The 18445-nt window shown below is 49.7% G+C and overlaps 6 protein-coding genes across 6 annotated transcripts; 3 read left to right on the top strand and 3 right to left on the bottom strand.

The window, feature by feature from the left end:
- Positions 1–265: 265 nt before the first annotated feature.
- On the bottom strand, positions 266–936 carry N7537_003531 (adenine phosphoribosyltransferase APT1; the record flags this gene model as incomplete). Its single annotated transcript, XM_056894589.1, has 2 exons — positions 266–411; positions 471–936. 2 exons carry the CDS (start codon positions 934–936, stop codon positions 266–268), a joined length of 612 nt encoding a protein of 203 aa, XP_056754337.1.
- Positions 937–2945: 2009 nt separating this feature from the next.
- Positions 2946–4829, top strand: N7537_003532 (uncharacterized protein; the record flags this gene model as incomplete). The annotated part of the gene is made up of 2 exons (XM_056894590.1): positions 2946–3101; positions 3291–4829. The coding sequence occupies 2 exons, from the start codon at positions 2946–2948 to the stop codon at positions 4827–4829; spliced, it is 1695 nt and encodes a 564-aa protein (XP_056754338.1).
- A 391-nt stretch (positions 4830–5220) lies between these two features.
- On the top strand, positions 5221–5976 carry N7537_003533 (uncharacterized protein; the record flags this gene model as incomplete). Its single annotated transcript, XM_056894591.1, has 4 exons — positions 5221–5254; positions 5375–5388; positions 5538–5711; positions 5830–5976. 4 exons carry the CDS (start codon positions 5221–5223, stop codon positions 5974–5976), a joined length of 369 nt encoding a protein of 122 aa, XP_056754339.1.
- Positions 5977–6334: 358 nt separating this feature from the next.
- N7537_003534 (C2 domain protein) lies at positions 6335–10559 on the bottom strand (the record flags this gene model as incomplete). Its single annotated transcript, XM_056894592.1, has 4 exons — positions 6335–7819; positions 7874–8342; positions 8395–8580; positions 8641–10559. The coding sequence occupies 4 exons, from the start codon at positions 10557–10559 to the stop codon at positions 6335–6337; spliced, it is 4059 nt and encodes a 1352-aa protein (XP_056754340.1).
- Positions 10560–11362: 803 nt separating this feature from the next.
- On the bottom strand, positions 11363–11959 carry N7537_003535 (uncharacterized protein; the record flags this gene model as incomplete). The annotated part of the gene is made up of 3 exons (XM_056894593.1): positions 11363–11389; positions 11457–11768; positions 11837–11959. The coding sequence occupies 3 exons, from the start codon at positions 11957–11959 to the stop codon at positions 11363–11365; spliced, it is 462 nt and encodes a 153-aa protein (XP_056754341.1).
- Positions 11960–12432: 473 nt separating this feature from the next.
- On the top strand, positions 12433–17472 carry swr1 (putative SNF2 family helicase/ATPase (Swr1); the record flags this gene model as incomplete). The annotated part of the gene is made up of 1 exon (XM_056894594.1): positions 12433–17472. One exon carries the CDS (start codon positions 12433–12435, stop codon positions 17470–17472), a length of 5040 nt encoding a protein of 1679 aa, XP_056754342.1.
- Between the last annotated feature and the right edge of the window lie 973 nt (positions 17473–18445).

An 18445-nucleotide genomic window follows, 5' to 3' on the forward strand; every position in this document is an offset into this window, starting at 1 on the left:
TGATAAAAGCTATTTGTCTATATTGGGGATATTATCCGGGCAGCTCTGCGCCAGCTGTGGCGGGTGCCGTCGACCAGCGAAACAAGGCTCCAGACTCGAAGTTCGAGTGAATGGTTTGATTGGGCCCGGGAGAAGCGGATGGCAGACGCTCACCGCAAGATCGGGTGTGGTCGGGCGTTTTGAAAGGATGGGGTCATTATAATCGGCAGTTGAGATCGTCGCAGAAAGAAATGATTTTTTTTTTTTTTGAAGCGGTGTGTATAAATTAAGCCTGGCCAGAGAGGAGAGTGTAGACCGGCGCGGGGAGCTTGTCGCGTCCGTGAAGGAACTCGAGTTCGAGGAGGAAGATGAAACCGAGGAGTTCGCCGCCCATCTTCTGGATCAGCTCACCACCGGCCTTGGCAGAGCCACCTAAAAAAATAGTTTATTAGTATGAAGGGTATCCACCGGGGGAGATTCTCATTACATACCAGTAGCAATAATGTCATCAATGACGAGGACCTTCTGACCGGGCTTGATGGAATCGGCCTGCATCTGGAAGAAATCCTGACCATACTCTTTCTCGTAGCCCTGAGTCTCACAAGGACCGGGGAGCTTGCCCTGCTTGCGCACGGGGACGAAGCTGGCACCCAGACGCAGCGCCAGGCTGGGACCCATCAGGAAGCCACGGGCCTCGAGGCCAACAATGACATCGGGCTTTTGGCCACCATAGTTGGCGATGATGTGAAGTTCCAGGGAGCGGATCAGGGCCTCATGCAGAGAAGGATCGGCGAAGATAGGAAGGATATCCTCGAATAATATTCCGGGAGAGGGGAAATCCGGGAACTGTCGCAGGGCGGCGCGAAGTCTTACCTTAAGACTGGCGAGTTCGGCGGCGCTGGTGGCATCGGAGGCGGGGAGTCCGACTTTGGAGGCATCTGGGAGAGTGGAGGACATGATGATAGAAAGGAAGAGAAGAAAGAGGGGGGAGAGGCTTTGAAGTAAAAGGGTTTAAAAAAAAAAACCAAAAAATATTTGGAGGGGGAAAAAAAAAGGAAATGGGTGAAAATTACAGATAAGGATAATCGGTTTGCCCCTCAGGTCTAGATCGTTACTGGTTTTTTTACCTTAGTATTTTATATCCATATTTTAATTAATATGTATGTTGTACTTGGTATACTTGATATACTTTATAAATACTTTATTTATATATACTATATATACTATATATATATATCAAATATACCAAGGTATACTCAATATGTATACAAATCAGCGGTCAGATCCCGCCACTACGGTAAAATACTTAAATACTGCGGTCACGCAATTGCATATTCTTCTAGAAGGTAAAACTACACTATTAACACTAGGAACTAGTAAGTATACACTTACTATACTCGTACAGACCACGGCATACAGCGTAGCTCTTAGATATGCCCAACCGGGGTCGGATCTGCGAAACCCTACTTAGCCCCGTAAACTTAGTGCTCAGTCCCCTCATCGTCAGGGGGCGTCGCGAAACTGATACCACTCCTTCGTCATCCCTTTGTGTTTCAGTTCCCCCAAAGCCTAGACCGTTGACAACCTAGGGTTTACGGTTACTTTGGTCCAGCAGGCAGTAACCCGAACTAGAACTAAAACGACCAGTCTCAAGAGGTCACCATAAATGACTCACCCTGGATGTTGTCCAGACCGGAGATTTAGAACGGCATTGGATCAGACCATCTGAACGGATATGCGCCGTATGGCCAGCCTTGACACATCATACAGCCATTACACCTAGCCCCGGGCCAATGGAATGTCTTGGGCCACGACGGGATCTGAAACTCGTCACAGTGGCTTTACTGGAAACAGACATGGGTGCTGCATGCCGGGATGTCTGTTGTGCAGATGGTGGGGGGATTTGTCCGTTCGCTGTGTAATAGTATAATGATCCGCCCCTCATTTTAGTTGGGAGACGGAAACAAAAGTACGAGATAAAGCAAACCATGAAATGGAATAACCAGAATAGACAAGAGAGAGAGATGGTTAATCGATTGTAGATCAGATCGGTTGTAGATCATAGTTCAAAAATATGAGCCAAAGAACCAAAAAAAGAAATCTCAGGTTTGGTTTTAGGAATAGCCGAACGCGGGGGTCGAACCCGCAGCCTTAAGATTAAGAGTCTTACGCTCTACCGATTGAGCTAGCCCGGCTGGGCTGTTGGAAGAGGTCGCAGTATAGTGCTACATAAGCCAAAATAAGGGGAAATGCATAAGAGTCAGATCCTTCCCAGGGTTGGAAATGGTGGTTGGATTGATTAAGCTTGTATTATTATGCTAAATAACATCTACCCTATTTTTGCTTCTACTATCGTCTACCTGTCCTTACTACCAATAGTCTTCTCCATATTACATTTATATATGCTTTATTCTGGACTGTTCATTACAGATATATGTAGTGCCGACCTACGCCTGAGGAGGGTTGACTTCATGGACCCGGAATCATGCATGTATATACGTTGCTTTGCATTATGCATCCCTATAAGCTGGAGCACCAAATACCTAAACCTATCAAAACAATCATATGTTCTTTAAAGTAATCTCCCTCAGATACCTACCTCCCAGGCAGGTTGACTATATTGACTCATTGTCTCACACTTACACTTCCAAGGCACTATAAATTCTCATCGTCCACCAAGGAGTTTCCACCTCCATGCACCTGCATACACCTGCATATAGATACTCTATTCAATGTAAAAAGGGTAGATATTTGTACTTATAGTCGGCCACGACCCAAAACGGGATAGCCCCTCACATGATCAGCACAGACCACCTCGCTTCAAGTTTTTCCGGTGTCGACCCAATCGCTATAAATCCGCCTGTTTTCCTCTTTTCCATCTCTCATGCTTTTGAAGTTTGAGAGCCTCAACAGGCCACTTCCATCTCAGATGAATTCTTTCTGATACCCTGTAATATATTTACTCAATGTCACCTGCCGTGATTGCCGAGATGCAGCCGGATCTACACCATGACCAGCTCGAGGCCGTGGGCAAAGCCTTCGATGCACTCTTACTAACCGTGTACCGGCTGACTCACAGACAAAATGAGCTGTTTCAGCACATGGATAATGTCTTCAAACAGGTAAATACACACCCCTCTCTCCATTTCCCCTGCTTCCGCATACTGGTCTCGCATGACGAAGAAAAGCTCTAGATCAGGAGTCACTTTTGTGGCGATGACGGATTAACATGTATTATCTGATTGAGACCATGACTGCCCTGCTGTTATGACATTTGACAAGATGAACATTGCTAACTTTGTATCTTGCAGTACACAGACGTGATAGAAATTCTGCCTCCTCAAGATAGACATCGTGCATTTGACGTTCAAACCAAGCTGCTTGCCCAGCAAGAAGAATACCGTCAGGGCCTCGTACACAGCAAGCCTCGAGTTGAAGAACAACCGTTGAATTCCATGGATGTAATCAAGACCCTCGTTGCACATCAAAATGTAGACGAAAATACCTCCTTGGCCATCAAGAATGGAGTCAAAGGATGCAAATCTCTGCTCCGTTCTCAAGATAGCCTCTCCCATATATCCTCCAACTCGTGCATCCTCGCGCAAGCACCGGCTCCAGCAATCGCGCTGGAGCAGGACTTCACAACGAATGGCACCCAAGGAAATCTACATTGCCCTTTCTCCAAACCGAATAAGATGCAGAGCGCAAATGCTAGTGAGGCCCCCAGTGAGAAAAATTTTGCGCCGAAGGTCCAGATCGAAGCCACTTGTGGCCACGAGCATCTCGACCCAATCAAGGCTGAACTCGAAGACCGACACTCTAGCCACACCCCATCGGCCCCGTCATCAAAAGGAGGATGCCCCGTCTCCCGATGCCCGATCCGATTCCTCGATCAACACTCCCCAGAAGAAATCGCCGAATACGTCGAACGACACAAACATGAGATTCCCCGCAGCCACGCAATTTGCGTCAAGCGCTATCAGCGAAACCCACAGGATATGAGACAACTGGACGCAAAATACGGTGGCCTAACCAGCATGATCGCTGGTTTAGGTGTCAAGCACCAAGCCTTCTTGCCTGACCGTCATACGAACGGCGATGGCCACTCCTCGCATTCTGCGTCGAGCGAGCGTGTTGAGAAATGGGCCGAGAACGTGGAACCCAGTACACTCATTGCCCAGAATGAGGAGAACGAGGAACAGAACGAAGAGGACAAGAATGACGATGACAACCGCCAGAGTCACTTCGACCGTCCCCTCCGCGAAGTCCGCGTGGGTGAATCCCCAAGCAGGCCTTGGGGTATTTCAGTGCCTATCACACATCTACCTCCCGCCTCAGCACCGTTCTCTGGTTCGGCTTCTATCCCCACATCTCCCGACCCTCAAGCCGGCAAACCTGATAAACCCACCGATGTTGACGTCCTTGATGCTAAGCCCGCCGGTGGCTGTCCCTTCGGTCACGACAAACCAAAGCCCGAAGCCCCAAAGCCCGAATTAGAAACACCTCGGAGTGATGAAAGGCCCAAGGACAATGACATTGCTATACCAAAGAAAACTGGTTGTCCATTCGGCCGCGATAAACCAAAGGCCGAAGTTCCAAAGCTTGAAACTGAGACCCCCTGGACTGAATGGCCTAAGACCTGGCCCAAGGATGCTGTCGCAGATCAAGTGCCTGCTCCCCAAGTTGTTCCGACTGCTCCTGTGAGCGAGGACTCGACTACGAAACCCGACATGCCCTCGACATTCTCAACTCCCTCCCACATCACCTTCAATGGCCCCGTCTTCTTCGGGTACTCCGCCGAGGAGACTGCCAACCTATTGCAGCAGTTTGGCAACCTGGGCAAATCATGACCCTAAAGATACTTGACTTGTATATTATGTTCATGGAAGGCGCAGGCTTTGTAACGCATCACGACGAAACGACTTTAATTTTATTTTATTTTAGCAAGCATTGCCATTGTATTAACCCTGAATCTTGATTGAATACAAATTCCAATATAATATCTACAACAGCTATAACAAAATCCAAAACGTAAAGTAAAAGAATGACTTCATCGGGGAGCATCGACGCTCTCCGAGGGAAACTCGCAGAGCGGGGCACCTTCGTTATCATCACCTTTCCTATAATTAACCTCTTCTCTTCCCGATGCTGCGAATTACTCCTCGTCTTCTATCTCTATCTCGAATCCTCCGTCCTTCAATCCCACTCCGACCTCAATTCCCTTATATAATGTCTGCCAACATGTCCATCATCTCCGCTAAGGATGCCTGCCCTCGTAAGTCAAGTCACGTCAGCTATGCTTCCTCCCCTGCCTCTTAGACATTGAAAGCAGACTCAATTCCAGAAATGAAATCAAAAGAAACAAAGAGCAATAGCTAACTCACATCTCCTATAGCTGCCGGCCCTTACGTACGTCGTCCTTCCCTCCATCTGCATCTGCAGCTCTATCTAGCCCGGGAGCTACCCCTCCATACCGAAACAACCCACCTCAAAACACCCATTCCACATTCACACACATTGTACAACTACAAAAGAACATTCTAACAAACCAACTACAGTCCCAGGCCATCCGTGCCAACGGTCAGATCTTCGTCTCTGGCCAGATCCCCGCTGACGCCTCCGCCAACTTGGTCGAGGGCAACATCGGCGCCAAGACACAGGTTTGCTGCGATAACATCAAGGCTATCCTGACCGCTGCTGGCTCCAGCGTGGACAAGATCGTCAAGGTCAATGTATGTGTTTTCTTCCCCGGCTTGGTTATTGTGGCATTTCTGGATTTGGCTTTGCCGGGAAGATGTATACACAAGTTATGAGGAGGACCGTTTTGCTGATCTTGATTTCTTTTCTTAGGTCTTCCTGACTGATATGGCCAACTTCGCTGAGATGAACGCTACCTACGAGAAGTTCTTCGTTCACAAGCCTGCTCGTAGCTGTGTTGCTGTTCACCAGCTGCCCAAGGGTGTGCCTGTTGAGATTGAGTGCATTGCTCTGGAGTAGATTCTAGAACCTGTCTAATCTAGGACTTACTTCTGTTCGAGTCATGAATAAACAATATAAAAGACAGTTCAGAATAAGAATATAAATGGATTCGACCGAATTATGTTGTAGAAATCCTCAGGAAAATCTTTATCTTGATTATTTCCATTTCCGATCCCGTTTCTCTCGAGGATCATACATACGCGAGTACAAGCAGATGCCAAATTGGGAATCATAAGAGTCAAAGGATCCATGCGTAATGAGACAGGATGCAAGATACGAAGGAAATGGAGAAGAGGGAAGAAAAAAAAAAAGAACACAAAATTGCTGGCTTGATGGATAAGGAAGATAGGAAAAACAAAAGTTGAAAGGTGCATGTTCACCTGCCGCGGGGGATGATACCGCTCATGCGGCTTCCAGCACCGGCCATCAGACTCTGTTTCACGATAGCATCGGCAGCAGCAGCGGCAGCAAGTCTTTCCTTCTGACGACTACGGTCGCGAAGATAGCCGGCAGCTTCAGGACGCATGCGAAGAATGCGCAGAATCATGTCGTCGTTCGGATCAGCCTGCGCCTCCCGCCGTTTCTCTTCCTTGGCCTTCCTCATCGTGCCTAAATTCCGGGAAAGCATGATACTCTTGGCGCGACGGGCAGCAGGAAGACCCAAGCCGCCGTAGCCGGTACCTGTGGTGCCGAGGTGGACGGGCGCGGAATTGCGGTTTCGGGCTGCCTGTTGGCGGTTGACAGTCGCCGAGGCCATCCGCTCGGAGGTGCGAATGAGATGCTCCGTTGGTTCGAAGTAGAAGAAATTCAGAGACTGAATTTCGTGATATTTGGGTGATTTCAGGATATCGATTGGGACGCCGTTTGCTTCGCCGGTTTCATCGTCAATCGCATGGAAGAAGTTCAATAGTAGTACGAGCCAGCGTGATACGATGTCGACTTCTTGGATGGTTAATGGCTTCTGATGGGATGGCTTATCCGACAGCGGTGGTACGAGTAGACTCTCGATAGTAGCGAGCACTTCCTTCCACAGGCGAGCCATCACCATCTTCATGGCTTCGGGTGTGAGTGTTTTGTTCATGATGGCGAAGTTGTCATTGAAGTAATTGAACAAAGGAGTCAGTGCATTTTCGACATCTGCCGGGGTGGGTCCGGCAGGAGCTGGTTGCGCTCGGTTACGATTCAAGAAGCTCGAGACACTAGATATACTGAGTCCGCGAGAGAGCAGAGACTTGAGTGTTCGCCGGGAAAGACAGTGACTGATATATGCTGAAAGCTTCTCTGTAATCTTTCGGGTCATATCCCTTTCGGTTCGTTTGAGTGTACGGAAAGCCTTGCCGAAGTAGAACTGGATGTCATCTCGCTCGCCTTCCATACTGACTCGGAGCAGAAGCCGACCCTGGGTATCCAGGTCGAGCCAATACTCTCTTGGCAAGAAGTCACTGAAGTGTACAGGATCCAGCTTGATTGACGTGCGACCAACATAGTCGTGATCGCCCACTGCATCCCAGTCCCAGATGGTAGCGATCATATTCAGAGGGCCCTGTGTAGTGAGATCCACAGCATCCTCCCATCGGGGATTAAGATTATTATAGATGATGCGAGTTTTGGCAATGCGTTTCTGATATTCGTCCGTCAAGACGACATATGGGTCGCTGCCACCACCAATGTCGCATGCTTTTAAGTCCTCTGCCTCCACCACCTTGATTGTGAAGACATAGGTGGTAGACTTGCGGACCTTCTTGAGCTGCGGTGGAGTATTTCTTGCAATGACTTCGGCGCACCCGTCGACGTTGATGTCACTTTCGAGTTTGTCGAGTTGAGCAAGTGCATACTCAATATTGTTCAGTTTCACCAGGGACTATGGAAAATGTTAGCCGAGATATTTACCTAGTCGAAATGGACAATAAAATACCTCCGACGAGAATTGGAAGGGCTCGATTTTATCCTTGTTTGTCCAGGTGTCTTTGGCGAACTGCATCAGCTTTTCCTGAGTGGTTTGGTTCAATGCTGCCTCCTGCTCGGGTGTGAGACGATCCATCTCTCGCGTGAACATCTTCTCTAAGGAGTCACAGTACGTTGCGACGCCTTTTCCAATTGAATTAGAGAGATGCGTCATGAACTTTGCATATTGAAGATCATCATCCCACTCTAGTTGCACCATATTTTCAACAACTTGGTTGAAAGACCGGAAAATGTCAATAACTGACACACTGTGACGGTCGTTTTCAGGCGCAAGGTCTGTCGTTTCATCTGCACGAACAGCGAATGCATCTTGTCTTGTGGCTTGGCTGACCCAATCCATGATCTTTTGATCAGTCAGACGAAGCCATCTCCAGACGAAGTCTTGAAGGAGACTCTCCACATGGAATGGGAATGGAGCACTAAGCCAAGTTAGGAATTTCATAAGAATAGCACGGGAGTCTAGGGGCTTACTCCTCATGGGTGTTATGGAATAGCCGCCTGATAGTAGCGAGCTGCTTGTATAGGTCGAAGCCGTCGTCAATAGCGATCTCCTCACCTCGCGCTTTTGCCTGCTCGAGAATCCTAATGATCATTTCATGTACATCCTCGGCGAACATAGGGAGTACGTTATGACACAAGGTGGTATAGGGGTTCACACTACTTGTAAGTTAGAGACTGATCACCTAGAAAGACGAGAAAGAGAAAAAAAAAACCCACCCCATGATCTCCGGGTTATTGCGGTAGCGTTTCTGAATCTTTAGCGCAAGTTTTGAGATTGCATCTCCAAGCTGAATGACATGGTCAGGATCCCAAGCCTCTTGTTCCATGGGGATTAGTTGACTAAGAAGGCTTTGATACTTTGCTGTTGCTTTTTCGGCAAGTCCCTCTTGCACATACGTGCTGAATCGATTGATGTCTTCAGGGTCCTCAACGTAGCTGGGATCCATCTGGACGTGGGCGTCAAGAATGTACATAACTGGACCGAGTGGGCGCGGCTTTGCCTCAAAGCAGTCCATCATAGCCTCATATAGCTCTCGGAGTAAAGCCTCATGAAGTTTGGACAGCAGCATTTGCATCGTTTGAAGATCATGTACAGTCCATCGTCGCCGATCAAAGACCGTGGAAGGCGCAAAGCTACTGCGCTTGCGGTTCTCCCCTGAAGGCACTTCTTTCACAAAAGTAAACGCCGAGTCAAGGGTGGTGAGGTCAATCTCATTGTCGACAAATTTAGTCTGAGCCACCTCGAGGAACAACACAACCCGGGAGCAGGCTGGAATCCGCCAGCGGAGACATATCTCATTAAGCATCTCCGTTGACTGCTTCGACAACAGTTTCATTGAAGGAACATCAGAGGTGGCCTGCGTAGCTTCAAACTCCCGGTCCCGCAGATCATGGGTCAAGGTCTGGGACAAGATGTATTTGTACAAAGACCTAGGGTCAGACGGTATGAATGTGTATGTGTCGGACTCATCTGACTGTTCTAGAGAAAGCCCACTCAAATCAACAGGCTGATCAATGATAGAAGATGTTCTATCAGTCTGACCAGACGACGTCCTTGACAAGTCGGAGTTGTCGTGGGAACTCGAATTAAACTGAGGAAGAGACCCCGGGGTGCTTTTGGCCAGGTCGGGGTTGGATTGCATAATTGCGAGCATCATCTGCGAGAGATCAGGGCCTTCACTCTTTTTCCAGCCGTCATAACCCTCGTCCGACTCAAAATCATCTCTGGACAAGGTTTTATGCGTCTGGAGGTTCAGGTGGGCTTGATAGGTCTTCAGGTCCTGCAGAGCGGCCTTTTCGGTCCAGGTGGACTTGTGTTTATCGATTTCGGATTGTGCTTCGGATGTGGTCATCCCAAAGATCTTGGCTACATGTTGCACCAGGGGCATATCTTTAACGCTGTAACTTAATGTGCCAACACTCTCGGTCGTAGAGGTAGGCCCATTCGTTTGCATGAGGTCCTGATCTTGTAGGAGAAGCTTGTTCTCCAGCACCGTTAATCGATTGGCCAATTCTGGGCGGTCCTTGGACCACTCGTGATCTTTCAAGGTGAGCGCAAGAAGTCGGACAAAAAGCGCAACATGACGATCGACCATGAACTTCCAGCTGTCATCGTCATGTTCTTTGCCCTTGCCCAGCTCTTTGACCGCGTTGGAGTAGAAAATCAGGAGCAGATCTTCAGCTCGGCGGTCCTTCTCCATGCGTTTGCGAAACGAGTCCTCCTTCAGAACGTTGAGAAAGACAGCGAATGTCCGCACCACCAGGTGATCTTGATATTCCTTCCTTTTCTCCTTTCCCATCAAAACACCCGTCAACCGCTTCTCCAGCTCGGACACGAAGCCATGCGGAATCCTGGTACTTTTGGAGTCCCTGACCAAGGAGAAATCGCTCATTAAATCATGCATGGTGACAGATCGTTTTGGCCGCGCCGGCGCGACGGGGGCATTTTGGATGCGACGAGATCGAGGGTTGAGGAGATAGGCAAGGTAGGCGACCCGAATAGCATGGCTGTATGCCACGTTGGCGCTTAGGGGGCGGCGCCGCGATAGAGAGGAGTTGCGCGAATGACGTCCCTCATTTTGGAGGCTGTTAATCCGTCGGTTGACTCCTCGGGATTGGGTAGATGCTGTCGACATGGAGTTGTCAATTAAATTCGTGCAACGTTGGGGGGTGACAGATAGCGTGGGACCATGGAGAAAGTTGGGAAATACCCAGCACCCAGCACCGAGAAGAAGCTTCAAAAGGGGAGGGGAGGAGGTTTCTTTTCTTTCAGTCCGAAGTGAAAGACACAAAGCTGGAGGGGTGGGTTGTTTATTTGAAGGGGGGAGAGGGAGGGGAGTGGGAAGTGAAACTAAAGCTCCCGAACCAACTGACGTAGAGGCGTCCCGTCCAAAAACAATGCTATTTACCAGACTATGTTACGAGGTTTACTATATCATTTCATTTCATCGTTTCCTTCTATATACAAGTGCTTATTGCGTATTGCCAGTCCAAGGAGACCTGATCCTTGTTCTCCCTGGATGGGGCCAAACTTTATAAAGCTGCAAGGGTTTTGTGGCTATTTGGGAAGATCAATACTGACATCAAGTTAAAGATTACCTCTAAAAAGATACCTTGAAGGATGATTTGAAGACATCTAAAAGGGCATCTAGAAGGATATCCCCCCCAAAATATCTAAAAAGACAACCCAAAAGGATATCGTAGTGTTATCTCAACTATAACGTCCATAATATCCAATGGTTCAATGCAATATATCGGGCACATACGACAAGCACAAAAAAAGTAGTTTTTGATCCAAATTCATTCCGAGCATGCGATCGGGTTTTTTCGGGTTTTGATGAAACATGGGACTGGTGAATCGACCACCAGTCCCCAAAGACGCCGAAGATAGAAAATCGTACTGGTATTTACACAAACAAAAAGAGAAACCAGATGTCAATCACCACTTGTCGCCGGACTTGTGAGCCTAAAGCGAATGGTTAGCTCTGGTGCCTTTGTGAAAGTTTGTTGTGAATATCATGGCCAATACATACCGGCAAAGCATTGGGACCTCCCAACTCCTTCTCCAGACCATCGACATAGGCCTTGGGAACACTCGGCTTGTCAGGGTAGTTAAGGCTGACAACGCCAACCAGGCCGAGGAAAGCAGCGACGAAGCATCCGAGGTGGAAGAAACCCTTGCCGGCCGTGACGTGGGTATATTGCTCGGGACTGAAGACACCGAGGATTTCGTTATCCTCGTGCACAGGCTCGCCGAAGTTGCGCTTTTCTTGCGCATCCCACCAGCCACCGTGGGGGTCTCTGTGTGCCCGCTTCACTGCGGGAGGGTTGGGGTAGTTGTTGTTCTGTCTCGGAGGTTAGGTTCCCGGATGCCAAGTAGGGAGACGATATATGTGCCATATGGATGCTATACCTGTAGAGGATCGTCAACCTCAGCAGCACGGAGAGCTGAGATCTGGGAGAAGGATGCGCGAGGAGCAATTGCTCGGGCGGCAACCTGGGGCAGGCGCCGGGCTAAGATCCGTTGAGACAGCATCTGGCAGAGGAATTGAAGGTCAGAAAGGCTAGAGAGTCGTTGAAGATAAGATGGAGTTAAAGAAAGAGACTCACAGTTATGCTGAAAGACAAGCAACAAATGAGTTGTCAGAGGAAGGCAAGAGAGCCAATTGGGTAGAGGGGGTTGAATATCGATGATGAACGGATGGAGGTTTGCGGAATGTCGTGGCCTGAGGCAGCCAGTCACAAGACTTCAGGCATCCACGCGCCGGCGCGACCAGGTAATTGCTCGCCCGAAGGAAAAAAACCACTCTCCACGTATTCTCATCATCTCCCTTGTTTTTTCGTCCCCATACACGCTACAGCGCCGATAAGCATGTTAAACTTCTTGTAGTATCTCTACTTGATACTCCCTATTCGCTGATGCCAAAATATTCTATTTCGACTGCGTCATTGTTGGGATAACTGGGGTCACCTGCCGCCAACGGCCCCTGTCGTCTGCGGCTACAAGTCATGCAAAACGGCACCCCCAACGGCCCATCACCCCAAGATGAACGCGTAACGCCTGTGTCCGATCTCACACCTCTGAACGGGTCTGTAAAGGAAAACTCATCGGATTCTGCCCCTCGCGAGTCGATTCCTCCCGAGCCGAAAGACGTCGAAGCTGTGCATCAACCCGAAGAACCCCCATCGAAGAAACGAAGACTCACAGATTCTTCCTCGTCGCAACGGTCCACTCCCAGACCACTATCTCCGCCTTGGAAAAAGGCTGGCTTTGAGGGACCCACATCGTTCCTCTCCGAAGGCAAGCGCAGGTCTTCGCGGACAAACGCCGTCCCGATCGAATTTCAACCTGGGTCGGACAAGAGACACACTCGGGGAGCTCAGAACAAGAATGTTGGCAAGTCTGCTCGTGATGGAAGTAAGCCGGCTACATCCTCGCCGCTATCGGTAACGCAGTCACGCGCCGACGTCAATGGGAAACTGGGTGGAAAGGCCACTGCCAATGGATCGCCTAGAGCGCCGTCGCGCGTGGCGGCCAACAAGCCGCCGCGCATCTCACAACCTCCAGCACCGAAACCAAGCCATTCGCGCGCCAAGTCCCGCAGCTCCGCTACCCTTCCTCGCCCGCCTGGTGCCAATGCGAACGGTACTAATTCTCGCTCTCTTCGCGATCGCCAATCCCTTTCGAATTTATCACAAGAGGTCAATGCAGCTTCAGATGATGTCAACGTGGATGGCAAGGAACTCGAACAAGGATCGTTGAAAATTCCAAAATTGCGCATTAAATTGAACAAGCCTGTCCTTCCTATTCGACACCCCGGCCACATACCGCAGAAGAAACACACGTCTTTCAGAGAATGGGTATACCAAAATGATACCTCAAATATCTTGTCAGAGGATGAGGCTGCAGTAGAGGCACGCAAACGTCATGAAGTTATGACTGCCGCTGAGCCCGGTGGACCCTTGAGTGCTCAAGTCTGCTCGGCATATATCACGGAACAGCAAGAGGAACCTCCCCCACAATACTCGCACCAGGATCACTTGGTTTCCCACGCGCTCTATTTCCAGAAACTCCTGGACAAAGAGCACAAACGCCACCGGCAAACAGCCAAACTGTTTGCGCAGTGGTGTGCTGATGCTTATCGGAAACGCCACAAGAACCCCGAAGATATTCTACGCGAGCAGCAAGAGGAGATGCGTGGAAAACGCAAGCAGCTGTCAAAGGATCTCCAGAAGATGTTCGACCTGACCCGTGCCGATATTGATCGGGTCCGCCTAGCACGTTGGGAAGAAGAGCGGAAGATGGAAGACCAGCAGGCTCTTGATCGCGCTATCAAGAAGTCTACTATGCTCTTCGAGAAACGTCGATCGGAGATTTTGGGTGAATTGCCCAGTGATGCTCCGGTGACGAGTGACGATGAGGAGAATGTATCAGGCTTTTCGTCTGGCCCCGGCGAAGAAGATGAGAGTAACATGTCAGATTCTGAATCCGGAACTGACGACGAGGCTAATGTGGACGATGATGCCACGTTGACCGCAGAAGAACTCCGGCTAAAGTACGCCAACTTACCGGCTGAGGACTATACCGACCGGATGTCTATAGCTTCAGGCAGCACGGCAATGACCAACCCCAACGAGTCCTTGGACCCTGAAGCTGTTTTAGATGACCTCGATTCACACGCTGCCCCCGACGACAATCAGCTAGACGATGTCGATTCAGTGTTGATGGATGATAGTGATGCCTCCACAGACATGGATGATGATATGGGTGATAGTGACGAAGAGGAAGAAGAAGACTTGGGCGATGAGGAGTCGGAGTCGGATGATGAAACCAGATCTGGCTTGCTGGGTTTCTTCTCGAAAAATGAAACCCCTTTACCGAAAGATGGCGAAGAAGGCGATGAAGCTTCAGCTGTGGGCCACGAACAAGACATTGAAATCAAATCCGCATCGGAGGGTGAAGATGACATTGATTTCGAAGACCAAGATGAAGTCTCCCTGGTCCCAATTGGACCAACGACCAGCGAGGGCACTTCAATAGAAGGCACACCCTTACATCTTGCCAATACTTCTGAAGCCTCTCCTGCTACTGGAGGAGAAACACCTGCCGTGAACACCCCAATGCAAGAGGAGCTTGCCGAAACCGAAGCCGAAGCTGAGGATGCAGCCACTGCTGGTATCGCACATGGCATTGATCCACTCCACGAGTTGGACTCTTCCAAACCAGAGACCAAGGAGGTAACTCCTGCTGACATCGCGGACGACATCGATCACCCCCAACCTATGGAAGTAGATCACGTTCATGACATCCGACCAAGCGGGGATATGTCTAGTGAGCCATCGCCGGGAACCTTTGCAACCAAGCCGTCCGAGCCTGAGTCGGTTTCATCGCTTGAGCCTGCAATCGAAAAGGCGTTGCAAATAAGCCACTCGCCTGCCCCAGGCCTACAGACACCCATTCCACAGATTCTGCGTGGTACACTACGTGAATACCAACACTACGGATTGGATTGGCTTGCGGGTCTCTACAACAACCACATCAATGGTATCCTGGCAGATGAGATGGGTCTGGGCAAAACGATTCAAACCATTGCCCTTCTTGCCCACCTTGCCGTGGACCATGGCATCTGGGGGCCGCATTTGGTAGTCGTCCCCACCAGTGTCATGCTCAACTGGGAAATGGAGTTCAAGAAATGGTGTCCGGGATTCAAGATCATGACTTACTACGGCAACCAAGAAGAACGCAAACAGAAACGCCGAGGCTGGACAGATGACAACGCCTGGAACGTATTGATTACATCGTATCAACTCGTTTTGCAGGACCAAATGTCTCTCAAGCGAAAGGACTGGCACTACATGATTCTTGACGAAGCACACAACATCAAGAACTTCCGCTCACAGAGGTGGCAAGCCCTTCTTACGTTTAAGTCCCGTGCTAGGCTTCTCCTAACGGGTACACCCCTCCAGAACAACCTCACGGAACTGTGGTCTCTTTTGTTTTTCTTGATGCCTTCGGATGGTACTAATGGTGGTGTTGATGGGTTCGCTGATTTAAAGGATTTCTCTGAATGGTTCCGGCGCCCTGTTGAACAAATTCTGGAGCACGGCAGGGAGACTATGGATGAAGAGGCTAAGGGCGTGATCACCAAACTGCACACCGTTCTCCGCCCGTACCTTCTTCGTCGACTGAAGGCCGATGTCGAGAAGCAAATGCCTGGCAAGTACGAGCATGTGGTCTTCTGTAGGCTATCAAAGCGTCAGCGATACCTCTATGACGGCTTCATGTCAATGGCTCAGACCAAGGAGACGCTCGCGTCCGGAAACTTCCTCTCCATCATCCACTGTCTGATGCAACTCCGTAAAGTGTGCAACCACCCCGATCTTTTTGAAACCCGACCCATCTCCACCTCCTTTGCAATGCCGCGATCTGTGGCCATGGACTTCAATATCAAGGAATCCCTCGTTCGACGCCGACTCCTCTTTGAACACCCACTCACCAAGATCGATTTGGATTTCCTCAACCTCGCGCCCGTTTCACGGGAAGATATCTCACGACGGCTGGCCGACGACAGTATCAGGCTAATGGCTATTGGCCCGTTCAAGACTCTCCGAGAACGCCAGTACAACCGAACCAACTGGGAGATGGGCTTTGACGGATCCAACATGCAGACCATCTTAGAGTCATTGGAGAACGCCTGTCGCAAGAGGAGAATGGCGGAATTAGAGCGGTGTCTCTACTTCGAGTCCAAGCGGCACGGCCGTCGGCCCGTATACGGTAGCAGCCTTATCGAATTCCTTCGGGCCGGCACCAAGGAACATGCGCTATCCAATGCACCGCTACGGAAGCGCTCGATGGCCGACTGGTTGTCAAGCCGATCCTCCGTCCTCGCGTCGATGATTTTGACCGTTGAGGAACGGGCGCTTGAGATGCATGGCTATGTGCAGAGATTCGCCTGCGTCACCCCCGCTGCTGTCGCCGCGGGCATGAACGAAGCCGCCTTGACTCCCGTCGAGACCCGGCTTTTGACGAATAATCGCCCCAACCCGCCATACGATCCTTTCCACGAGGCACGGATGCGCCTCTCTATTGCGTTCCCGGACAAGAGATTGCTTCAATACGACTGTGGAAAACTGCAGCGCCTTGACAAACTCCTACGTGACCTCAAAGCCGGCGGCCATCGAGCCTTAATCTTCACTCAAATGACCAAGATGCTCGATATCCTCGAACAGTTCCTCAATATCCATGGCCATCGCTATCTCCGCCTTGACGGAACTACGAAAGTGGAGTCCCGGCAGATGCTCACGGAACGATTCAATAGCGATCCCCGCATCCTCGCTTTCATCCTGTCCAGTCGATCCGGTGGTCTCGGTATCAATCTCACGGGCGCCGACACGGTCATCTTCTACGATCTAGATTGGAACCCGGCTATGGACAAGCAATGTCAGGATCGCTGCCACCGTATCGGTCAAACACGCGACGTCCACATCTACCGATTCGTCTCCGAGTATACCATTGAATCCAATATTCTCCGCAAAGCCAACCAGAAGCGCATGCTCGACGATGTCATCATCCAAGAAGGCGAGTTCACCACAGACTACTTCACCAAGCTGAACGCGCAAGGGATAGCCGAACCCGACGAGCGCGACGGCCAAGACGAGGCAAGTGCCGCGATGGACCGAGTCCTCGGCAACCGCGTCGGTGGAACCCGGGTCTTCGAAGCCGCCGAAGACAAGGAGGATCTGGATGCAGCGAAGAACGCTCAGAAAGAACAGGAGCACGCCGACGATGGCGATTTCGAGGAGCACAGCGTCTCGCACGGAACACCGGCTCAGGCGGGAACGCCCTCGGCTGTGGAAGATGGGGTTGCGCCGGTTCCACACGTGTCTGGTGACCAGCCCGATGCAGAATTGGAACCTGGTCACATTGATGACTATCTCTTGCGCTTCATGGAGTGGAACATGAGGGATGAACCCCTGGTTCTGCCGGCGGATAAGAGCAAGAAGAAGTCCAAGAAGGGCAAGGAGCACCATCTCAAGAGGCGTCGCTAGAGCCATTGCGAGATCACTGCTCACCTCCTTTTTTTGACTCCACTCCGTTTCATGTTTCAATATTCCCCTCCTGTTTTCTCTCGATGAGCTTTGTAATAGTCTCTAGTCTCTATGTATAATCTACGCGTTCAACATGTTATCATGTTATCATGTCTATGTGTTTACTTTATTTTATTTTATTTTATTTTATTTCTCTTCTGACTAGCTGTCTTTATGACTTTTTGCTCCATTCTTTTTCCCATTCAACTGTGTTAATCCTACATTAACCAAAAGACAATAGAAATCAATTGGCAGAAATAGACTCATATCCACGCAAATCCGAACTAATTAATTTTCAAATCAATAGTCTATTTCCCGGAGATTATCTTTAACTAGACAAGTGGACCGAAATCCACCCTGGGTCGGCATAGGCCGATCCTTTTGACTCCAACTGTCGGACCCTTGGATCTCAAAGGCTATTGAGGTTTAGTTCGACCTTTGTATATTAATATCAATAGTGTGAGAACCGGGGAATTGTCTATTGTTATTGTACATACGGAGTAGAACATACGGAGTAGATTGGAGTGGAGTAGGAAAAGGTATGGTTACATCGTGTAATTTGTACTCAATCGTGAATCCAGTCTCTATGTAAATATAGTATAACATCATATATGTTGTATATCATATTTATCATATATCATATATATGCATCTATGGAAATTATCAAGTTGAAGAGAACAAAGGGCGATCATCTCGGCTTCTTCCCCCCTTATTCTTGTTTGACATCGAATACTCCAATGAGGACCCATGGGTCAGTCGATCTCCCCAACGCCAATTCCCACCTACCTCGGCAAGTGTTCTCCGAACAAGGATATCAATTGAACGAGCCCGACCGCGTGGTTGAAGTGATGGTGGAGATAGCCCTGAACCCATAACCTGAACCATGAGGAAGTAGGGAGTGGAGCCTCATTCTGCAGGTTGGCCTCGGATACGA

This window comes from Penicillium hordei, assembly GCF_028827395.1.
Source record: "Penicillium hordei strain IBT 12815 chromosome Unknown utg000002l_segment0_segment0, whole genome shotgun sequence".
Classification (NCBI taxonomy): domain Eukaryota; kingdom Fungi; phylum Ascomycota; class Eurotiomycetes; order Eurotiales; family Aspergillaceae; genus Penicillium; species Penicillium hordei.